The sequence below is a fragment of the Aspergillus brasiliensis genome (assembly GCF_001889945.1).
Source record: "Aspergillus brasiliensis CBS 101740 unplaced genomic scaffold ASPBRscaffold_5, whole genome shotgun sequence".
Classification (NCBI taxonomy): Eukaryota; Fungi; Ascomycota; class Eurotiomycetes; order Eurotiales; family Aspergillaceae; genus Aspergillus; species Aspergillus brasiliensis.
The window spans coordinates 68,426-86,894 of NW_027137446.1; the positions used below are offsets into that span (position 1 = coordinate 68,426).

Here is an 18,469-nt window from a genome sequence, read left to right on the forward strand (position 1 = left end):
AAAACATCCCACTCCTCGTCCAAGATGGCCAGCAAGGAGGGGTCCGCAGGACAGTCCTTTGGTGCTGTCCTCGCGGCAGTCACTACTATGTCAGGAAATGTGTCGCGATCGGAGAAAGAACACGCTCATGAGTTCCTGGAGAAGTTCCAGAAATCAGTCCGTCCATCCCTACCCCTCATTCTTCCTTCCCAGGGCCGATTGTTCCCACGCCGTCCATAACAATGCATGCTAATTATGATCCGGCTTCTCTCTAGGTTGAAGCATGGACTATCACCCACGAAATGCTACAGTCTCCCGATGTCCCTGTCGAGGCCAAGTTGTTCGCAGCGACCACACTGAAAGGAAAGGTGAAGCGATCCCGTGGCCTACATGATGCGGTACTGGCTTCTCGTACTGACCGTCCAAGATTGTCTTCGACCTTGACCAGCTACCCGCGGAATCGATACTCGCCCTCCGAGACTCCGTTATGAACCTGCTCGTGGCTTATGCCGCAGGCCCTCGGCCCATTCAGACACAGCTTTGCGTCTGTTTGGCAAGCCTCGCCATTCAGATGCTGGACTGGAAGGATGTCCTACCCACAGTTGGAGCGGCACTGGGGAGCAGCGCGGGGGATTGTGTGTTGGAGTTTCTCAAGATTCTCCCGGAAGAAGTGACAGAAGGTCGCAAGATCAATCTCAGTGTATGTCCGGCAGCATCAGCACCTCACCTGTTTACAACCCCTTCCTACGCGATCGGCAACGACATTATATACCGCGACCATTCAGACTCTAACCTGCTGGCGTAACTTAGGAAGAAGATCTTGATTCCAGGACGAGAGAATTATTGGAAGACAATGCCGAACAGGTTATGCACCTTCTGATTCAATATGCTCAGTCATCCCGTATGTGCCCAGCCCACCGACCGACTTTTCGGAAATGTTGATATGCTAAGAAATGTCTCAACTTCTAGCCACTGCGTCCACTAACCCCCGTCTGCTTGACTGTATCACCTCATGGATGCGCGAGATTCCGGCGGCGAAGATTGTTGACTCACCCCTAATGGACGTGATTCTCAAGGCCCTCGATGACGACCGATCATTCGAGTCTGCAGTAGACAGCATGTGCACCTTGTATAGAGACACTCGGGAGGTCGATGATTCCCTGCCAATCATCCAGGCCCTGTATCCGCGATTAATGTCCCTGCGCCCCAAGATTGCCGAGTTCGCCGAAGCGGAAGACACAGATGCTTACAGGGGTATTACAAGGCTATTTGCCGAAGCTGGCGAGGCCTGGGTGGTCTTGATGGCACGCCTGCCGACTGACTTCCGCGGGCTGGTCGAGGCTGTCCTAGAATGTTGCGCTCGCGACTGGGAGCGGGACGCGATTTCCCTTACTTTCGTCTTCTGGTATGAGTTGAAGCAATATGTTACTTTGGAACGATATGCGGATGCACGGGGTTGCTTCAGTGATGTCTTCTCTAGCCTCGTGGACATCATGGTCAAGCACCTCGAGTACCCGCGGCCGGAAGAGGGCGAGACGGACCTTTTCGGTGGCGATCGGGAACAAGAAGAGAAATTTCGGCATTTCCGGCACTCCATGGGAGACGTGCTTAAGGATTGCTGTGCGGTCATTGGGGTCAATGAGTGCCTGACCAAGGCTTATCAGCTGATTCAACAATGGGTCTCCAAATATGCCTCTCAGTCCAGCGATGAACACGTTCCGAACTGGCAAGAGCTCGAAGCGCCCCTCTTTAGTTTGCGTGCTATGGGTCGTATGGTCGATCCTGAGGAAAATGTGGTCCTCACACAGGTCATTCCCCTCATCGTGCAGATACCGAACCAAGAGAAAGTGCGATTCCAGGCCATCATGGCGCTAGCGCGTTATACAGAGTGGACTGCACAGCACCCGGAGACATTGGAGGCGCAACTAAACTATGTCATTTCCGGCTTCCAGCACAGCTCCCCAGAGGTAGTTCAGGCCGCAGCCTTGGCCTTCAAGTTCCTGGGCACGGACTGCCAGAAGTTGCTTGGAGGTCACATTGCCCAGCTACACTCCTTCTATGAGTCAGTCCTTGACAAGCTGAAACCGGCTAGTCAGGAAGAGGTGACCGAGGGTGTGGCAGCTGTGGTCGCGGTGCAGCCACTGGAGAAGATCTACGAGACGATGAAGCTGTTCTGTGACCCCATTATGGCGCGCATCATGAACTTAGCGAACAACGCTAAAGATGAAGAGGGCCAGCGGGCTGTTGCTGGTAGGTACATTCCAAATTAGCCAGGCACTCTGCATACTAACTACATGGCAGATCATCTCCAGTTGATTACGATCTTCATCCTGGTCGTGAACCCATACGTCTCACCCCGGGAAGAAAACCCCGCAGTCAAGTATTGCGGCGAGATCTTGCCAATCATGACAACAATCGTGATGAACTTTACCTCGTCCACGCCGATTCTAGAGCGAGTCTGCCGTTGCTGGAGAAACATGATCATTTCCTATCGCACGGCCATGACTCCGCTTCTACCCACGCTAGCGCAGAGTCTTGCAAGCGGATTCGAGGCATCACGAGAAGGATGCTTCCTGTGGGCCACTGATGCTGTCGTGCGCGAGTTTTCCGAGGGTGCTGAATTCGTCGATCCCTCCACTAGCCATGCTGTCTTCCAGTTTTACGAGCAGCAGGCGGTCGCATTCCTGCGAACCTTGAATGATCTGCCCCCCGAAAACCTCCCAGATGGTAGGTGCTTCACCAGCTGGAAATTGGATGTTTTGTTGCGCCTCAGGCTAATCATGTACAACCAGTGATCGAGGACTTCTATCGTTTGTCTTCCGACGCCGTTCGGTATTACCCTAAGGAGTGTGTCACTTCGTCGCTGTCCGTGCCGATCTTCTCCGCCGCACTCAGTGCTCTCACCCTCCAACAGATTGATCCCCTCATGGCCACCCTTCATTATTACCACGATCTCTTTAGCTTCGCTTTCGATAAGCCAACGGTATCCGAATTCACTACTGCAGATGGAAAGTCCTACACGAACCCGCCAGAGATCCGCGAGGCCGTGAAGCAGCTGATTGCATCGCAAGGCCAGCTACTCACGCAGCATATCCTGACGGGTATGATGTTCTCGTTCCCGGGAGAGTGTTTCCCCGATGCATCCAGCGTGATGATGATGCTGTTCGAACTTATGCCCGAAGAGGCAGGAACTTGGCTTCAGTCCACACTACAGATGCTTCCCGCGGGCACAATGAAGCAAGGTGAGGCGGAAAGGCTGTTGAAGGGCATTTTCGACAAGGTCCACTCGGGTGAAGTGCGGAAAATTCGGGTCCTTCTTCAAGGTATGGTGGATCTAGCCCTTCTCTCGCAAGCTTTACATTGGCTGACAGATACATATAGACTTCACCAACTCATACCGTCGACGAAACGTGGCACCTAGAGAAGGATTGGGCCGGCTGGAGGCGACCCGGTTCCGGTTTAGCGGATAGATTGTGCCAGGGAGGAATGGAGGACAGGACTGAGCCAGTCAGGAACCGCTCAGCGCAAAGGATGCTGGGAGAGCGAATCTCATCAGCTGCCGACGACGACGCTCAGCCCTTGGAAGGCGGCAATGGTCCATGGAAGATTAGCGCACGTCATGCGACCCGGCCGAAGATCATCAAGCGTTCGCACGCGTTGAGAATCAAGTTAAAAAATCTTTGCCCAATCATGTATTCCTTTTTGCCCTCCGTTCCCTTCCCCTCCCTCCCGCGCCCACCCCCTCATCTCCCAGCATCATCCCGTATACGATATGATGCGGTTGTTTCAGAACCCGAAGCACTCTTGCAGTATGGAGGGCGAGCCCGCGCATGAGACCAGCGGGACCCGCTTGCGAATCGGGAGGGAGCGATTGAAGCGCGCTCGCATGTTTCCTTCCTTGCCACTACTTACTTTTACTACCCCTGAACACCCGCCTTGTAAATCGACAATACTTTTATAGTGTAGCAAATTAGACCAATGCTTTCCGGCGAACAGGCCCTAGATATTCCACCGTTGTATCGAAGTCTACCTTAGTATTGGATGTCATGGGCAGTGAGGATTTTGTATCAGTGTCCGCATAGAGAAGTGAGATAGTAGTACTAACTATCTCACCCTCAAGAGCCAATGACCTACCACGACCATGCCTCCACTATGCCTCACTATCATTATTACAATCATCATATCATATGACATGCAGAGATTTTCCATCTTTGAGAACCAACCCCTTCACGAATCCCGGGATACTAAAATAGGATTACCCACACACACACACACACACACACACACACACACACACACACATACACAACCTAGTCTACAAACCACTCCACTTACTATCTACATGCACACTAAATACCAAGTATGTATATGGGATGGACCCATAAGTAAGTAGATCCTCATGTTCTAAAATTGAATTGAATTACCTAACCGCCATAAGAAATATAAAAATTAAATAAAAATATAAATAAAAATAAAAGAGATGAATAGAATAAAGTAAACCCGAGACCTATGATTGCCCACCAGTTAGCTTCGTTTCAGAATATTTTTCTCTCTATTATCCAATGAGATAGTTAGAATAAAATGAAATCTCAGCTGTTCAGCTGATCTTTGGACCCGTTCATATTGAGGTACTGGCCAGTCATATTTGATTATTTTGGGGGGTTTTTTTGGGTAATTATTTAGTACCCGCTGCGATTCATGGCGGGGTTGTGGGTTGGGTTGGGTTCGTGAGGTGAGATGATCTGAGGATGATTCTGACTCGGAGTCGGAGGATGATTGATTGATGGTTGATGGGTCTCTGATTATCTAGAGTTACGTAGTAGTGGATATTGATCTGTGATGATTAGTATGGAGTGGAGTCCGTAGTAGCCAGGCTGAGGTTTCGGGGTCGTTGTGGGTACTGGGTACATCTCATTCTCAGCTGCTACGCTATGCTACTGGGTATCTAGGTACTCAGGAGGAGTGAGTTGCAGCCTAAGTTGTTTTCGCTCGCTTATGAAGTACTAAATAGGCAGGCAGGCAGGGAGGAAGGATTGGTCTAAGGGGCCGTCAGTCAGCTAGTTAGTCAGTTACCTACTTGCTTGCTTACTTACCTGGTTTAGGTCAGAATTGTGTGGTTCACCCGGTTTGATGATCAGGTGGATAGTAGGTCTAAATTACCTGGTTGGGTTAGAAGGATAGGTGATTAGTGACTTTGTTTATTTTTATTATATCCGAGTGGTGGCTGGTTCAGGGTATTGTTGCTGGAGGGATTGTTCTACATAGTCATTGTCCGGGAATGCTGGGGATGTACGGTGTACTCCGTACTGCTTCTGCAAACGATGAGTTGTGAGTTGTCCCTACTTACAATCAAGGATGCCTTTTTTTTTCCCCTCTCCGGCTGCTGCTGTAATGGGTGGCTACTCAGTGGTACGATGCCGGTGTACGCCGTAGGGCAGACAGGCAACCTGCGACGACTAGTTAAGTGGTAGGTACTATACTGGCATAGTACAGGAGTGACTCGGGATGGTGTGTGAGGAAAAGAAAATGCACGCGGCAATGGCGAGAGAGAATTTTATTGATCCAATCGAAAGACAGACAATTCATGAATTGTACTCGAACTCATTGGGCCATCAGTTCATGAAGCTTTTTGGGGCTGAGCCCATGATGTCAAAGATATATTTTTCTTGGCTGGTGGACCCCCTACTAAGCGTTGTGTGGGAATATGAACCCACTTGGAATATGCCTGTAAATGATCCAGGGTCGTGTTAGACGCGTGCCGGGGATCTAGATCCGATGTTCGGACGAGAGAAAGAGTATTTTTGTTGGGGATAATTGCTTTTTTTCTTCCTCTCAGGCTGTCCGTGATACTTGCTTCTTCGGGAGGGTGAGGTGGTGTTCCGCACCACCAGCACCGGTATCGCTTGCTAGTATAGTGCCATTCTATATTGAGGTTTACTCCGCTAGAACTCGCTCGGTTTCGGGTCAGGTAGATCCCTTGGCATATTTGGCGCAGGAACAGGTCTGAGTCAAGAAATCATAGTCAAATGGTCGCTCAGCCACTCAGAGTAGCCGATCTCCATAGCTATACGGGCCAGAATGCACTCTGGTGATCGTTATTCCACTGCGACTTTTTAGTACGGTTGCTATTATTGTGGCAAGTGTGGCTGTGTGGTGCTCATTGCTGTGGCCGGGAGGCTACCGGCGCACTGGTACCGCATCGGAGACTTCCGCGCTGGCGGAATGCGTACGGGCACCGATATGGCATAAGACATCTGTCATAGAATCAAATCAGTCGATGTTCTTATCATATCAGTATCTTAAGTTTTGCGTTCCTGAACCAACGATCCTTCTCCGCGGTCTTGATCCGGGGAGAAGGTACGGAGCACGCCATCCGCCGAACGTCAGGAGACTCGTCTGACGACACTTGGACTGCGGCCGTTCGAGAACACGATGTTTTCTTTTTCTGCTGGCGGCGCATGATGCGTCTATGGGAATACCGTACGCAGATTAGGGTCAGTAAGCTGCCTCTTTCCGAGATTTGAAAACCACGCTTAACTAGGTGGACACCTGCCACTAGGCTGCCTTTTGGACCCGTCGTTCGAGGCGAAACGAAGCTGGTTGGGCTGAAAGGAAGGCCAGGAAAAAGGGAAACGGAGATCAAACCTGCCAATCAAGGTACCATTTGAGCCTAATGCACAAAGTTAAAAGAGTAGGAGCAGCAGGTCGTGCGTAACGCTGCTCCTGATTGACAGTCGCACTCCCCGGCTGTATGTATGTCTATGTGCTGATGACGCTCCGAACTGGATCGTGCCCACCCAGAGCCTGCACATCCCTTTTTTCTCCGCACTTCAAAGTTCCAGTTGACAGTGACAGTGACACATGAACAGTAATGATTGACTGGGGCCAATCCCTTACAAATCGGGAATTAGAGCATGGAGGATCGCCCGATTGCCTCTGCCGCGAACAAGGCCATCCAGTATGAAGCTCACCATCCATCTTCTGGGGACTAACCGCTGCTGCCGCAATGCATATTCGCCTGCACCGTTTTGGCCTGGGCTGCATTAACTGGGGAAAGGGTGGAGCGAGTTCGTGCAGTCCTTTCATTTCCAGCTCAATTTTATTTTTCCGGTAGCAAAATTCCTAGCTGATCGAATCATTTTTCTTGGGACCACTAGCGTCAGGGACTATGTAGCCCGTAGGGTGTTTCCGCCTCAATGTCACCTGCAATGTGATGAGAACAGGGGGAATGCCCAGGGGACAGGCTTCTTTGTATGAGTTGTATGACGGTAAAAACCTAGACAACTAGGATTAGAGGTAGCATGTCAGCACAGTGCCGTGTGGCACGGGGCGCCCAGGATTGAAGGAAGAGGAGGAGGAGGAGGGCTGACCGTGGTCAGTTTCTGGTTCTAGCTGGCTTCTGCGAGTGTTCGGTGCAGAACCAATGATATTGAATCCAATACCTTAACTTGGTGGAAGCCAATGAAGATGGACCATCGTCGGTTTCCATCGCTGTCCCGCCCGCATCCCCTCCTTTCACTTTCCGGCCATTCTCTTCTCAGCAAAAGATGACCACGACCCAGTTAGCCTTCAATTTGCTTCTTTCCGAGAGGTCGTATTTTCGTTTCTCGCGTTTCTTTTTCGTCGCAAAACCGGGCACCACTGGCGCGGCTGTGGTGGAATCTGTGGCGAGACTCTCACCGGGTGGAGTGACCATCCAAAAAGGAGCAAAGAGGAGCAGGAGGGGAGGGGAAGAGATGGAAGAGACGAGAAGAAACAAGTTAACAAGTCTCCGTACGACTTGGGAAAGGTGCAGGAAGAACCACTGAACTGGTGGTACATCCGATATCCATCCTCCATTTTTCTCACTTGAAGCTCCAGAGTGCCGGCTGCCCCACCTCCGAACGAGCACCAGAAATATTAACTTATTAAGGGACCACTGTCTCCCGGTCTGGTGGCTCTGCTTCTCCCCGGGTGCGTGTCTTTGGCTGACTTTGGCTTTGACTTCTTCTCTTCTCTCTTTTCCTTGGGTCTGACTCTTGTCTGCCTCTCCCGGTTCCATCATCCATCATCCATTGTGCACCCTCGTTTGCTTGCAGACTGACAGCTGGGGGTCTGTTGGGGGGCCCTTGCTCACTCGGCCTTTTTCCCCTCTTCCACCGTTTCCCCCCCATCACCAGCCATCGTACAACCTCTCTTCTCCGAACGGCTTTCTCTCTCATACTTACACAAATCAATTTCTGACATATAGATCATTTGTCTTAAGACCTAGATCTTCCTCAAATTTATCCTACGCATTGTTCCTTTGCTATCGGACTTCCCCAACCTTTTCCGAACCGCTCACTCTTCCCGCCCGCCGAGTTTTCCCCACGGGGTTCCCCGTGCGTCTTGAATCGGCCCAGACAGCGGCGACCTTCCACCGTTTACGAGACCACATTCTGCCCGCTCCTTTTTTAGCCTTATGTCAGTATACACTCGGGCGCACGCTCCTCTCTGAGCCCTCCGAACCGACATCCCGTCTGCCGATGAGAAGCATCGTCTATCTCAGTCCGTCTGATGAACGTTTCTTATCCGAGCAAGATCTTTGCGGGTGATCTTCAGGGTGTCGGCTAAGGCGCAACAATCTACACGTGGTATCGAGGAAAGACCAGGGTTCGAAACAATTGATATATTATTGCCTGCATCTCTCAGCCAAGATGACCTTGGCTCTGGCTACAATGACTCCGCTGGGTTCGGGGCCTAAACGCGATCATAATTCGAGCACAGAGATCGACCTGATGGCGGAAAATGATGCGCTACATGCAGCTATGAATGGCCCCCCGCGCAAGAGGAAGAGGACCCGAAAGGTTCAGACGGACCGCAAGTTCGAATGCACATTCGAGGGGTGCGGCAAGAGTTACTCGCGAGCCGAGCATTTATACCGCCACCAACTGAACCGTATGCACGCAGCCCTTGAAGGAAGAGCTATTGAGCAACTACTGACTGTTGGCTGTTCTAGACACTCCCAAGCAGATTTATCGATGCGACTTCCCCGACTGTTACCGCTCCTTCGTGCGACAAGACCTATGTATCCGTCATAGAGAACGCCACACCACCCAGGGATCGCAGCTACAGAAGCGCGATCACTTCGCGCAGACGGCAGCAACCAGCAACAACTTAAAAAAGCCGCAAGTATCTCAAACTATGTCGCAGGTGAACACCAACCAGGCCTCTACACTCATCCCGCTACCCTCCAATTATACGCCCGTCCAAGCCCCATCGGAGGGTCAGACAATGACAGTCCCTCCGATGACGGCATCAAATCAGCACGTACACATATCATCGCCCACGGGATCTGTGGGCATTGGACAGGGGTTCAATTACCAGACTATGGTCTCCCATCATGCCGTGGACCTATCAGACCCTACATTTTCCCGATCGAACAGTACAAGTAATCATACCCTCAGCTCTCCCCCAGGACAGTCAAGCACGACGACGTTTAGTCCTCCCGAAATACAGGCGGTGCCTCATACTGCGCTCGGCGGTCACTCTGCTGGCAAATCCTCTCCCAATTCGGGAGACATGAGCCACGAAGTTCGATCGCACCACTCCCTAGCCGGAACAAGCTCGATCGCACACGATATTGACGGCCCTTCACTGGCTCATCCCACATCCTATTCAGGCCTACAAATACCTGTGGGGGGATATACAGACATATCGATGGCTCCGGCGACGTCGGCTTCGACGTCTCTGGACCGGGGAACCCTGGAGTCGATGTCGGAAATGATGACGTCCGGGCCGTCAGTGGGAGATGCCGGCTTCGACGCATTGGCTTCTTGTGTCTACCCGGTTTTTGGTGGCGAAGCCCACAACCGGTCACCATTCGCAATGGCGGATGATTTCACGGCCTGGCTGTTTAATGATCCCGTTACGGGTTCCCCGTCCATGGGGTATCCTGCAGCCGCCAACGTGGTGCCAAACTACTTGGACGCTGTTCAACTGCAGAACCAATTCTTCATGAGCGATCCTGCGTATGGGAGCTTCCTCAGTGGTGTGATTCCACATCACCCCATGAGTGTGACAAGCATCCTGGATCCGGGGTCACCGCGCGCCATCATGTCAGAGGAGAAGAGACAGGAACTTCTGGCCCTCATGAGCTCGAGATTCAACGAGGCCTTCTACGCCGTGTCTGCTAAGCGCAAGGACGCTCTGATGGACGGCGACATTGACGACGACGACCATGTGCTCAGTCTGCGCATGATGCAGATGTACATCGGCTCCTATTGGTACCACTTCCACTCTCAGTTGCCCATTCTCCATCGTCCAACGTTCGTGGCAGATAAAGCGCCTAATCTTCTTTTGCTCGCAGTGATGGCCATTGGCGCATCCACACTGGATAGAATACACGGGTCGGAAGTAACTGAGGCGGCAGCTGAGCTGGCGAACTTTATCGCCTGGCATCTCCGAACGGAGCTTTTCATGGATGCGGACTTTCGTCCCCCGGCTAAGTTGTGGATCTTCCAAGCCCTCCTGCTGCTTGAGGTCTATGAAAAGATGTACTCCACTCGTGCGCTCCACGAGCGGGCGCATATCCACCACGACACCACACTAACACTGATGCGACGTGGAAGCTCATTGATTGGCCGCTCAGCATTAGACTCTCCTGCCAGCCTGCGAGACGATCGGCAGGCCCGGTCAGCTTCTGGATCGACGCTGGCGCCGGACTTTGTGGCTGAAGAGTCGTGGACTCACTGGATCAAGGCCGAGGCCACGAGGCGCGTGGCTTTTGCGGCTTTTGTTTTGGACTCTACCCACGCCACGATGTTTGGGCACTCGGCTAAGATGGTTGCTCACGAGCTTCGGTTACCGTTGCCCTGTGATGAGGCGCTGTGGTCTGCGACTAGCGCCTCTGAGGTTGCTCGTGTGCAATCGAGCCTGCACGCCAACGGAGTCAAGCCTGTCATGTTCTTAGACGGCCTGAAGAAGACGCTCAACGGACAGCGAGTCCGGACAAATGCTTTCGGGCGTACCATTCTCATGGCCGGTTTGCTGAGCGTCAGTTGGCACATGAATCAACGAGACCTCCAGGTGAGTTCACTGGGTGGACCACCAGCATTGGGAGGCCGGGACAAATGGCGGTCCGCACTATTGCGAGCCTTTGACAATTGGCGACGAGACTTTGATGAAGCGTTGGGCCAGCCACCGTCCGGATCATTCCCTGGTGGATACCGTACCCGACATCCTCTGGACGACGATAACGTCTTCGAGTCGCGCGACGTGCTCCATGGATTGGCGCACATGGCTTCCCACGTTGATATTGTCGATTGCCAGATCTTTGCTGGGGCTGGTCGGCTCATGGGCCGGTCCATCACTCCCCGGGACTACAAAGCGGCCCGCGAAAAGATGGTTGACCGTTGGGCTACCAAGGCAACAGCCCGCGACGCCACATTCTATGCGCTGAAGTTTCTATCGGAGTGCCTGCTGGATGAAAAACGCGCACTGAACGAGGATGGGGAACTGTATTCGGGTCGTGACGATTATCTTCTGAATCGGCCGTGGGTGCTGTACGTTGCGGCTCTAGTGGTGTGGTGCTATGGATATGCACTCGAGGGGCCGATTAAGACTCCTGTCAAGTTGAACACCCCTGCTGCGCAGCGGCAGGATATGCAGGAGTTTCTGCGCCGGGTAGGCGGCGTGCGTGAGCCCAGCGACTTGGAAGCGATGCAAGGACGCAACCGTTGCCTGGGCTTGTTGTTGATCCTCCGGGATGGATTCACCAACACACGCTGGGAGTTGTTGGCCGAAGCTGCCAACTTGCTCACCAGTTGTATCGACAAGCTGAATGGAGCAGCTTGTTGATATATCATCTTTCCTTCTTCAGAAGTTTCTTTTGTTGATTTTTTTTTTCTACATATGTGTGTATATAGCGTTCATGGGAGGATTCTGTTCTTTTGTACATGGGATGTACTTCAGTTTGGACAAGGCTCGGCGAGGTCATCAGGACACGCTGCCTTGTTTGCTGTATTCTTCTGTATGGCTTACATTGAGTTGGCTGTCTGAAAACTTTGCACATGTGTTATGACTTGGATACCAATGGGATGGATAGCGTTGCATGTTTAAAATCATTTCAATATATGTACAGAGTACTTGTGTATCTGCAGACAGTCCAGTCATCATGCGTCATCAAGGCTAGCAGAGTAGAATGATGTTATCATATCAGTAGAAGCGCAGATCGGATAGGGGCTGCTGTGCCTGAGGTGTCCGGTTACCACAACAACAACCGGCCAAACAGTGCCGCCGAGCTCTCTCCTCCATCCCGCCCGCCCTTCTCCTTTCCCTGTTCCCTCATTCTGCCCTCCTCCTTCATTCCACGCCATACTTGGTACTACTGCCATTGCCGTTCCGTTTGTTTAGATCGTCATTTACATCCCCCTGGCGCCATCCCTCGCAGCCCGCTGCCGCATACTTCTCACGCAATTACCACCGTCAACACAAGACAACAATCATGGTACGTGGCCGTCTCACAACACTGCAATGTCAATTGAAAGCTTCACTATCCCTCGCTGGCGGGAGAAGAATTGTCCGGATGTCCGGATGGCATCAGGATCGAGCAACCGGACTCTGTATCCCTTGTTTGTTGACTGTTGTGGTCAACCTCGTGGATAACTCGTGTGGTTGGATCCATTGGATTCCGGCCCCTCGTCGGCCCATCCAATCCCTTTGCTCGTTTCCATGGTTCACTAGTCGTCGTGGCTGCTTGTCCGTCATCGACAACTCTTCATCTCCCTGTCTTCCTTCATCCATTTCATCTCTGATTTCTACTCTTCATCCCGCATTTTTGCGCTTGTGATTTTCCCTTCAAGATGTCCCGCTCACCAGATATGCACCATGACCAGGCCTCGACCAACTACAAGGAAGCTTTCTCTCTCTTCGATAAGCGCGGTACCGGCAAGGTTGCGCTCGAGTCGCTGGGCGACCTCCTGCGCGCATGCGGTCAGAATCCCACTTTGGCGGAGATCGCGGATCTGGAGAAGTCCATCGGTGGAGACTGTACGTTTGGTCCGTTTCGAGATGGCTGATGGGTTTCTAACATTCTTGTGCGCAGTTGACTTCGAGTCGTTTTTGAAGGTCCTCAACCGCCCTGGAGGCTTCCGTGACCCCGGCGAGCCCGAAGAATACTGCCGCGGTTTCCAGGTGTTTGATAAGGACATGACCGGATTTATCGGTGTGGGACAGCTCCGCTACAGTATGTCAAAGCAGGATGGGTTGACTAGAGTGATGCTGATAATGGTTACAGTCCTGACGAATCTCGGTGAGAAGATGTCGGATGAGGAGGTCGACGAGCTGCTCAAGGCCGTCGACACCAGCTCCGGCGAGATCAACTACACCGGTAGGTTTATACCAGATATTAATTTTCTTTGAGTCAAGCTAACACCAGCAGACCTCGTCCGCACCATCCTGGCGAACTAAACGACACACGATACCGATACCCTCCTGACGTTCCTGATGATTTCTGTTACGACGCGAACCTCCTACCAGCCGTGCCGGAGTTGAAGGCTTGAGCATAGTTTAGTTATAGTGCATTGTATATGGGATATTGCGCGATTCAGCATCGGATAAACATAAATAAATTAAATGATACATGGTATATGAAGTACAGCACAGATATGAATAACACAATCGACTCATGACAATACAATCACTTCTCACTCCAACACCCTAGCCATAGCTACTGGCAGCCACAACCAAGCCATATATATACCCCACACCCAACAGCACCACATCAAACACAAACATATATAGAGATAAATAGATAGATAAGTTATCCCTCCAACCACCCCGCCCACTCCCGATCCAACCCCTTGACCACCTTCTCCAGCTCCCCATCATCCCGCATCATAACCCCCGTCTCCACCAAAGCCCCAGGCAACAAATACACCACCCTCCTCTCCTTCTCCTTCTCCCCATCTCCATCCCCATCCCCATCACCAGACTTCTTCCCCACATCCCCCGAAAGAAAATGCACCTCATCCAAAAAATACCCCATCACAACTCTACACCGTCCACACCGTAGAAACAACCTCTTCTCGAACCCATCTTCTCTCCGTACAAGAGTATGTTTGCGATCCGGGATGGTCGTGGATAAGAGGATCGTGTAGTGTTTTTGGATCTTCTTCTTATTCTTGGGAGGTTGAGTTTGTGATGTGGTAGTTTCGTCGTCGTCGTCTTCATCGGTGGTGTGGTCGTTTGGAAGAGGGAGGATTAGAGCTCCGTCTTTGGCGGGGGATTTGCGTCGTGGGAGGGAGGTAAGTGTGCGTGTGGTGGCGAGGAGGAGGTGGTTGCAGAAGCGGCAGTGGTGGGTTTGGACGGGGAGGCGGGGAGAGTTATGGTGTCCTTGTTGTTGTTCTTGAAGTTGTTGTGATTGTGAGGATGTCGTGGTTGGGTCGTCTGGGGTTGGAGTTGGAGTTGAGGCCATTGTTGGATGTCAGATTGTTTTCTTTATGAGTGATGGGTTGATTAGAGTAATTCTGGGGGTGGGGTATAGTTGTATTGGTTGGTTAATTGGCGAGTGTGGTGAGTTTGGAAGAGGAAGCTGGTGGTATCGGTGATGGTGGTGATTGATGTGAGGTTCAATGTTGGGTGTGAGGTTTTCGGCTTATCGATAACGGGTTGGTTCCTGGTGTTCACTTGGTACTAATTAGCAACTCATTAATATGAAACTAATGCTTAACACAACTCAATTAGTTACAGGGTATAATTGGTAGCTGGGAGTTTAAACTAAAGCTCATGTTCCTGGTTGTTCATTTTGCAAGCATGTGCTCCATTTCCGAGGCGGCCTGCTGTGGTACTAATCTGGATATTATATGTATTGGTAGTAATTTCAACTGTTGCTTGCACCAGAACAATAAACAGTACTCAGTAGCAATGATTGAAGAAGATATTAATCTACTAGATTCAATCATTCAAGCAGGTTCGACAGATCGTTGCATCTACAGCATGATGCCATAAGTATAGATTCTCGGGTCCTCGACTGCTGGGTCTCGCATGGGATAAGATCGAATGCAACCTGAGGCGATCCTACTAGCCATTTGCAGCAGGTCACATGCGGGCAATCCATGCATTTGACAGGCAGCAGAGGAATTATTCTCCATATCCCGACAGTGACATCGGGCCTTATAGAGCACTACTTTAGTAGTATCTTTGCTCGATTGCACATTTGCTTATTGAAGGCAGTATCCGAACCAAACCGATGACCCTCTGATCGACATTCCACGTGATCGTCCCCTCTCCTATTCTTCGCTCTATCTGGGCAGATCATCTTGTTTGTCATCTCTATCGATGACCGTCGGTGCTCAGATCTGGTGATCTTTCGGTGTCGACTCCGAGACACTAGATGCAGAATGCTCTCGAAGACAGCTTGTACGAGGGTGTGATGAGTCTACAGCATTACCCTGTTACCCGCTTGCCGATCGAACTCTGCCTGCGATGCACACGATCTTAGTTCTTCCTTTGGTCCAATAGGAGCTTCTTGGCACCTACCCAGATCACTAATGTTATCTCTCGTTCCGGACTTGACGGATAGGATCCTTTATCCGATTTATGAAGAACTCGGGCCCCTTCATCATTATCACTCACGAAAGCCTGAAGCCACTGTAACACCTGCTTCATACGGACTAACTAATAGAAAGCCAATGGAAATTGCTCGGACTGCTTGTCGATTAGCAAAGGCATCCTTGTCTTACCCAAAGTGCCTCATCTTCCATGCCGTCCCGTCGAAATCCCACATTCCGAAGGTCCGCAGACTGGGCTTCGGTGAAACAAGACAAGGAAGTGGCTATCAACACCTGGCATAACCGATTCTCAGCTTGGTAGTCCAAGGCACAGTAGATGTCTGGTCGATACGGATGCTGCTGTGAAACCAGCGGAAACACATTTGGTGGCATGTTATGGATCCTTGGGTAATGCGGCTGTGAACAGGAACAAGGCGTCAGGCACTGGTACATGGATTTGGCTAGCTGGGAGAATTCTTGTTATCGCGGTAGTCCCAGGGCGGCTCGGATAACATTGCTTCCCTTGTTTTCTGAAGCAGCCACACCCGCTCTAGCGGCGCTTCGGCACCTATCGCAGCCCATCCCCTAGCGACTACCGACACGTATCCAACGCTAAGCCAAGAAATCAATGAACTGTGGGGCCCTCAGCACGTATCTACGATCGACTAAACTTTCTCAGCCTGAACCGTAAACGAGTCTTCAGGTCGGGCTTGTTTATGTGGCTGGCTGGGATCTTGACCCGGATCCCATGGAAGCGATCTGCAGTAGCTGTCGCACAACACATAGCTTGCCTACCTTGAGAGCGTGGGCCTGTCGAGTCAGTGTCTCCATGCGCTCAGTTGATCTTGACTCCTCAGCCTGGGGACAGAATTGAAGTGGGCCGAGATAACCGCATGCGGCCTATGGAGAAAAATCGGCGTCGTAGTGCCAGCTGAAGACCAGATCATGACAACCATGTGGAGACAGAAACGAGTCAGGACTGAAGTTACTCCGTACTGCGGCAGCGATGGCCTTCTCCATATCATTTCATTCGCTCCAGCTCGTATGGCCAAGGCAACCTGCGGTGAACTAACTACCGAATTAAATACCAGTTGGGCTTTTATTAGTCTGATATATCAGATGTGGGGGTTATATAACTGGCACGTCTCCGTCAGCGGCCATTGATCCGTGTCTTCCAAACTTCGAGTCAAATATGGAGACTTCTTCCTTTAACATCACAGAGCATATTGTTGAGTGCCAGCATATTCGAGAGTATGCTCGCGCAACTCGTAGTACAAATGATGCACTTAAGCTTGCAGTCAAGCAATACACGCCAAAGTCAAATCCAAATCCTCAGCCTGGTGATGTGACCATCATTGGAGCCACTACTGTCGGATCCCCCAAAGTGAGTCATGACTTTATGCTTGCAAAGCATAGCGTACTTAAGAATAGGACACCAGAGAGTGTGAGCTAAGTTTCTCCAATGGTACAGGAATTAAATGAGCCGCTGTGGGAGGAGCTGTACGATAGGTTAAGCCGCCAGGGACTTCGAATCCGCTCCATCTGGATCACAGATTCAGCCCAACAGGCTGCCAGCGCGGACATCAATGCAGAATATCTAGGATATGAGCGTACGCCTTGGACTTATCTACCGGCCATTTCGACCCAAATTAACCTCATCATAGCATCATGGTTCGACCACAGCCGAGACCTGCTTTATATGATCAATAAATTCAAAGCCGATATGCCAAAACCCATCATTGGAGTAGGACATAGCATCGGAGCTGGGCAACTGTAGGCTTTCCCTCTGAATGGTAGCATATATCATTCGAGCCTCAACACACTAACTCCATCTACCAGGTTGGGCCTGTCCCTGATGCACCCTCGGCTTTTCAATTCGCTTATCCTCATAGAACCAGTGGTAATGAGTGAATACCTTTCTGGAAAGGGGCCAAGCTTTGCGAGATCCGCCCTGATTAAGAAGGATACATGGAAATCCCGTTCCGAAGCAAATTCCTACTTTAAAAAGGCACTCAAAGGATGGGACACACGTTGTCTTGATCTCTGGCTTAAATATGGCCTCCGAGACTTAGATCCCCAGGCCAATCCAGCCGGAACTGGTGACCCCGAGGCCATGGTCGGTCTGGCCACTACAAAGGACCAAGAAATCGCACAGAGCTTACGTTCCAATTTTATCGGCCTCCAACCGTTGGACAAGGACAGCAGCAAGCAATCAGACTACTTACGAGATCCCACATTCCATGCCGATGTGACCGGCCATTCGGAAAGCGTCCCGTTCTACCGCTATGAACCGATCTTGTTATGGAGACTACTCAAATACGTCCGGCCATCGGTACTATGGATCTTTGGCGAAAAGAGTATCATGGCAGCACCGAAACAACGAGCAGAGAAGATCCAGCGGACTGGAACAGGAGTTGGAGGTAGCGGTGGGCACAAGAACGGCCGCGTTAAGGAGGTACTGATACCGCACGCCGGACACTTCGTCCCCTTTGAAGATGTGGCAGGAGTCGCTGGACCTACTGCTGAATGGATAAAGCAAGAGACTGAACGATGGCACGAGGAAGAAGAAAGGATCAAGAAAGGCTGGTTGGAACTCACCGCCAAAGAGAGATCGTCCATACCAAATGAGTGGCTGGCGCAAATGGACAAATACTTTATGAAGGGTAAGGCGGGAAAAGCGCAGGCCAGGGCAAAGCTATAAGAAATGTTGGAACAATTGAACAGAGGAAGATGGGTTACTCTCATTCAGTGCGCCAGATTGTACCCCGTATTTGCGAGGCAATAGTATATAGAGATTTTCACCCCCCCCCCCCCCCCGATAGATGTGACTGTAGTGACTCGAACTGTCTACCCACATATCACTTCAACTAGTCGATGAATCCTAAAGCAGGGCGAGCAAGAGCCTCCAATAATGTTGAGAATAGAATAAGCGTCGATTTCCACTGCATAAACAGGAGGCAGCGGTCACCTGACGGAAGAGC

General features: G+C 51.2%; 6 protein-coding genes across 6 annotated transcripts; 4 read left to right on the forward strand and 2 right to left on the reverse strand.

Moving 5' to 3' along the window:
• Positions 1-24: 24 nt before the first annotated feature.
• On the forward strand, positions 25-3,449 carry ASPBRDRAFT_123153 (nuclear import receptor MTR10; the record flags this gene model as incomplete). The annotated part of the gene is made up of 8 exons (XM_067617575.1): positions 25-156; positions 255-347; positions 407-679; positions 790-880; positions 931-2,229; positions 2,281-2,706; positions 2,772-3,302; positions 3,361-3,449. The coding sequence occupies 8 exons, from the start codon at positions 25-27 to the stop codon at positions 3,447-3,449; spliced, it is 2,934 nt and encodes a 977-aa protein (XP_067479544.1).
• A 3,758-nt stretch (positions 3,450-7,207) lies between these two features.
• ASPBRDRAFT_534704 (uncharacterized protein) lies at positions 7,208-8,160 on the reverse strand. The gene is made up of 2 exons (XM_067627079.1): positions 7,422-8,160; positions 7,208-7,255 (listed from the first exon to the last, which is right to left on the reverse strand). Exon 1 carries the CDS (start codon positions 8,021-8,023, stop codon positions 7,517-7,519), a length of 507 nt encoding a protein of 168 aa, XP_067479545.1. The 5' UTR covers positions 8,024-8,160; the 3' UTR covers positions 7,208-7,255; positions 7,422-7,516.
• A 494-nt stretch (positions 8,161-8,654) lies between these two features.
• On the forward strand, positions 8,655-11,796 carry ASPBRDRAFT_124581 (putative C2H2 finger domain protein; the record flags this gene model as incomplete). Its single annotated transcript, XM_067617707.1, has 2 exons — positions 8,655-8,895; positions 8,957-11,796. 2 exons carry the CDS (start codon positions 8,655-8,657, stop codon positions 11,794-11,796), a joined length of 3,081 nt encoding a protein of 1,026 aa, XP_067479546.1.
• Positions 11,797-12,800: 1,004 nt separating this feature from the next.
• Positions 12,801-13,407, forward strand: ASPBRDRAFT_123294 (putative cytokinesis EF-hand protein Cdc4; the record flags this gene model as incomplete). The annotated part of the gene is made up of 4 exons (XM_067617584.1): positions 12,801-12,987; positions 13,043-13,183; positions 13,235-13,327; positions 13,376-13,407. 4 exons carry the CDS (start codon positions 12,801-12,803, stop codon positions 13,405-13,407), a joined length of 453 nt encoding a protein of 150 aa, XP_067479547.1.
• A 352-nt stretch (positions 13,408-13,759) lies between these two features.
• ASPBRDRAFT_123054 (uncharacterized protein) lies at positions 13,760-14,413 on the reverse strand (the record flags this gene model as incomplete). The annotated part of the gene is made up of 1 exon (XM_067617568.1): positions 13,760-14,413. One exon carries the CDS (start codon positions 14,411-14,413, stop codon positions 13,760-13,762), a length of 654 nt encoding a protein of 217 aa, XP_067479548.1.
• Positions 14,414-16,333: 1,920 nt separating this feature from the next.
• Positions 16,334-18,294, forward strand: ASPBRDRAFT_175256 (uncharacterized protein). The gene is made up of 4 exons (XM_067619800.1): positions 16,334-16,872; positions 16,960-17,098; positions 17,153-17,261; positions 17,328-18,294. Exons 1-4 carry the CDS (start codon positions 16,681-16,683, stop codon positions 18,187-18,189), a joined length of 1,302 nt encoding a protein of 433 aa, XP_067479549.1. The 5' UTR covers positions 16,334-16,680; the 3' UTR covers positions 18,190-18,294.
• Positions 18,295-18,469: the final 175 nt, after the last annotated feature.

Excerpts from the sequence above, each read along its gene's own strand:
- ASPBRDRAFT_534704 (XM_067627079.1), bottom strand. The coding sequence starts at position 8,023 with ATGATGGAACCGGGAGAGGCAGACAAGAGTCAGACCCAAGGAAAAGAG.
- ASPBRDRAFT_175256 (XM_067619800.1), top strand. The coding sequence starts at position 16,681 with ATGGAGACTTCTTCCTTTAACATCACAGAGCATATTGTTGAGTGCCAG. Across the intron at positions 16,873-16,959 it reads CTACTGTCGGATCCCCCAAA|GAATTAAATGAGCCGCTGTG; the intron begins GTGAGTCATGAC and ends CCAATGGTACAG. Across the intron at positions 17,262-17,327 it reads AGCATCGGAGCTGGGCAACT|GTTGGGCCTGTCCCTGATGC; the intron begins GTAGGCTTTCCC and ends TCCATCTACCAG.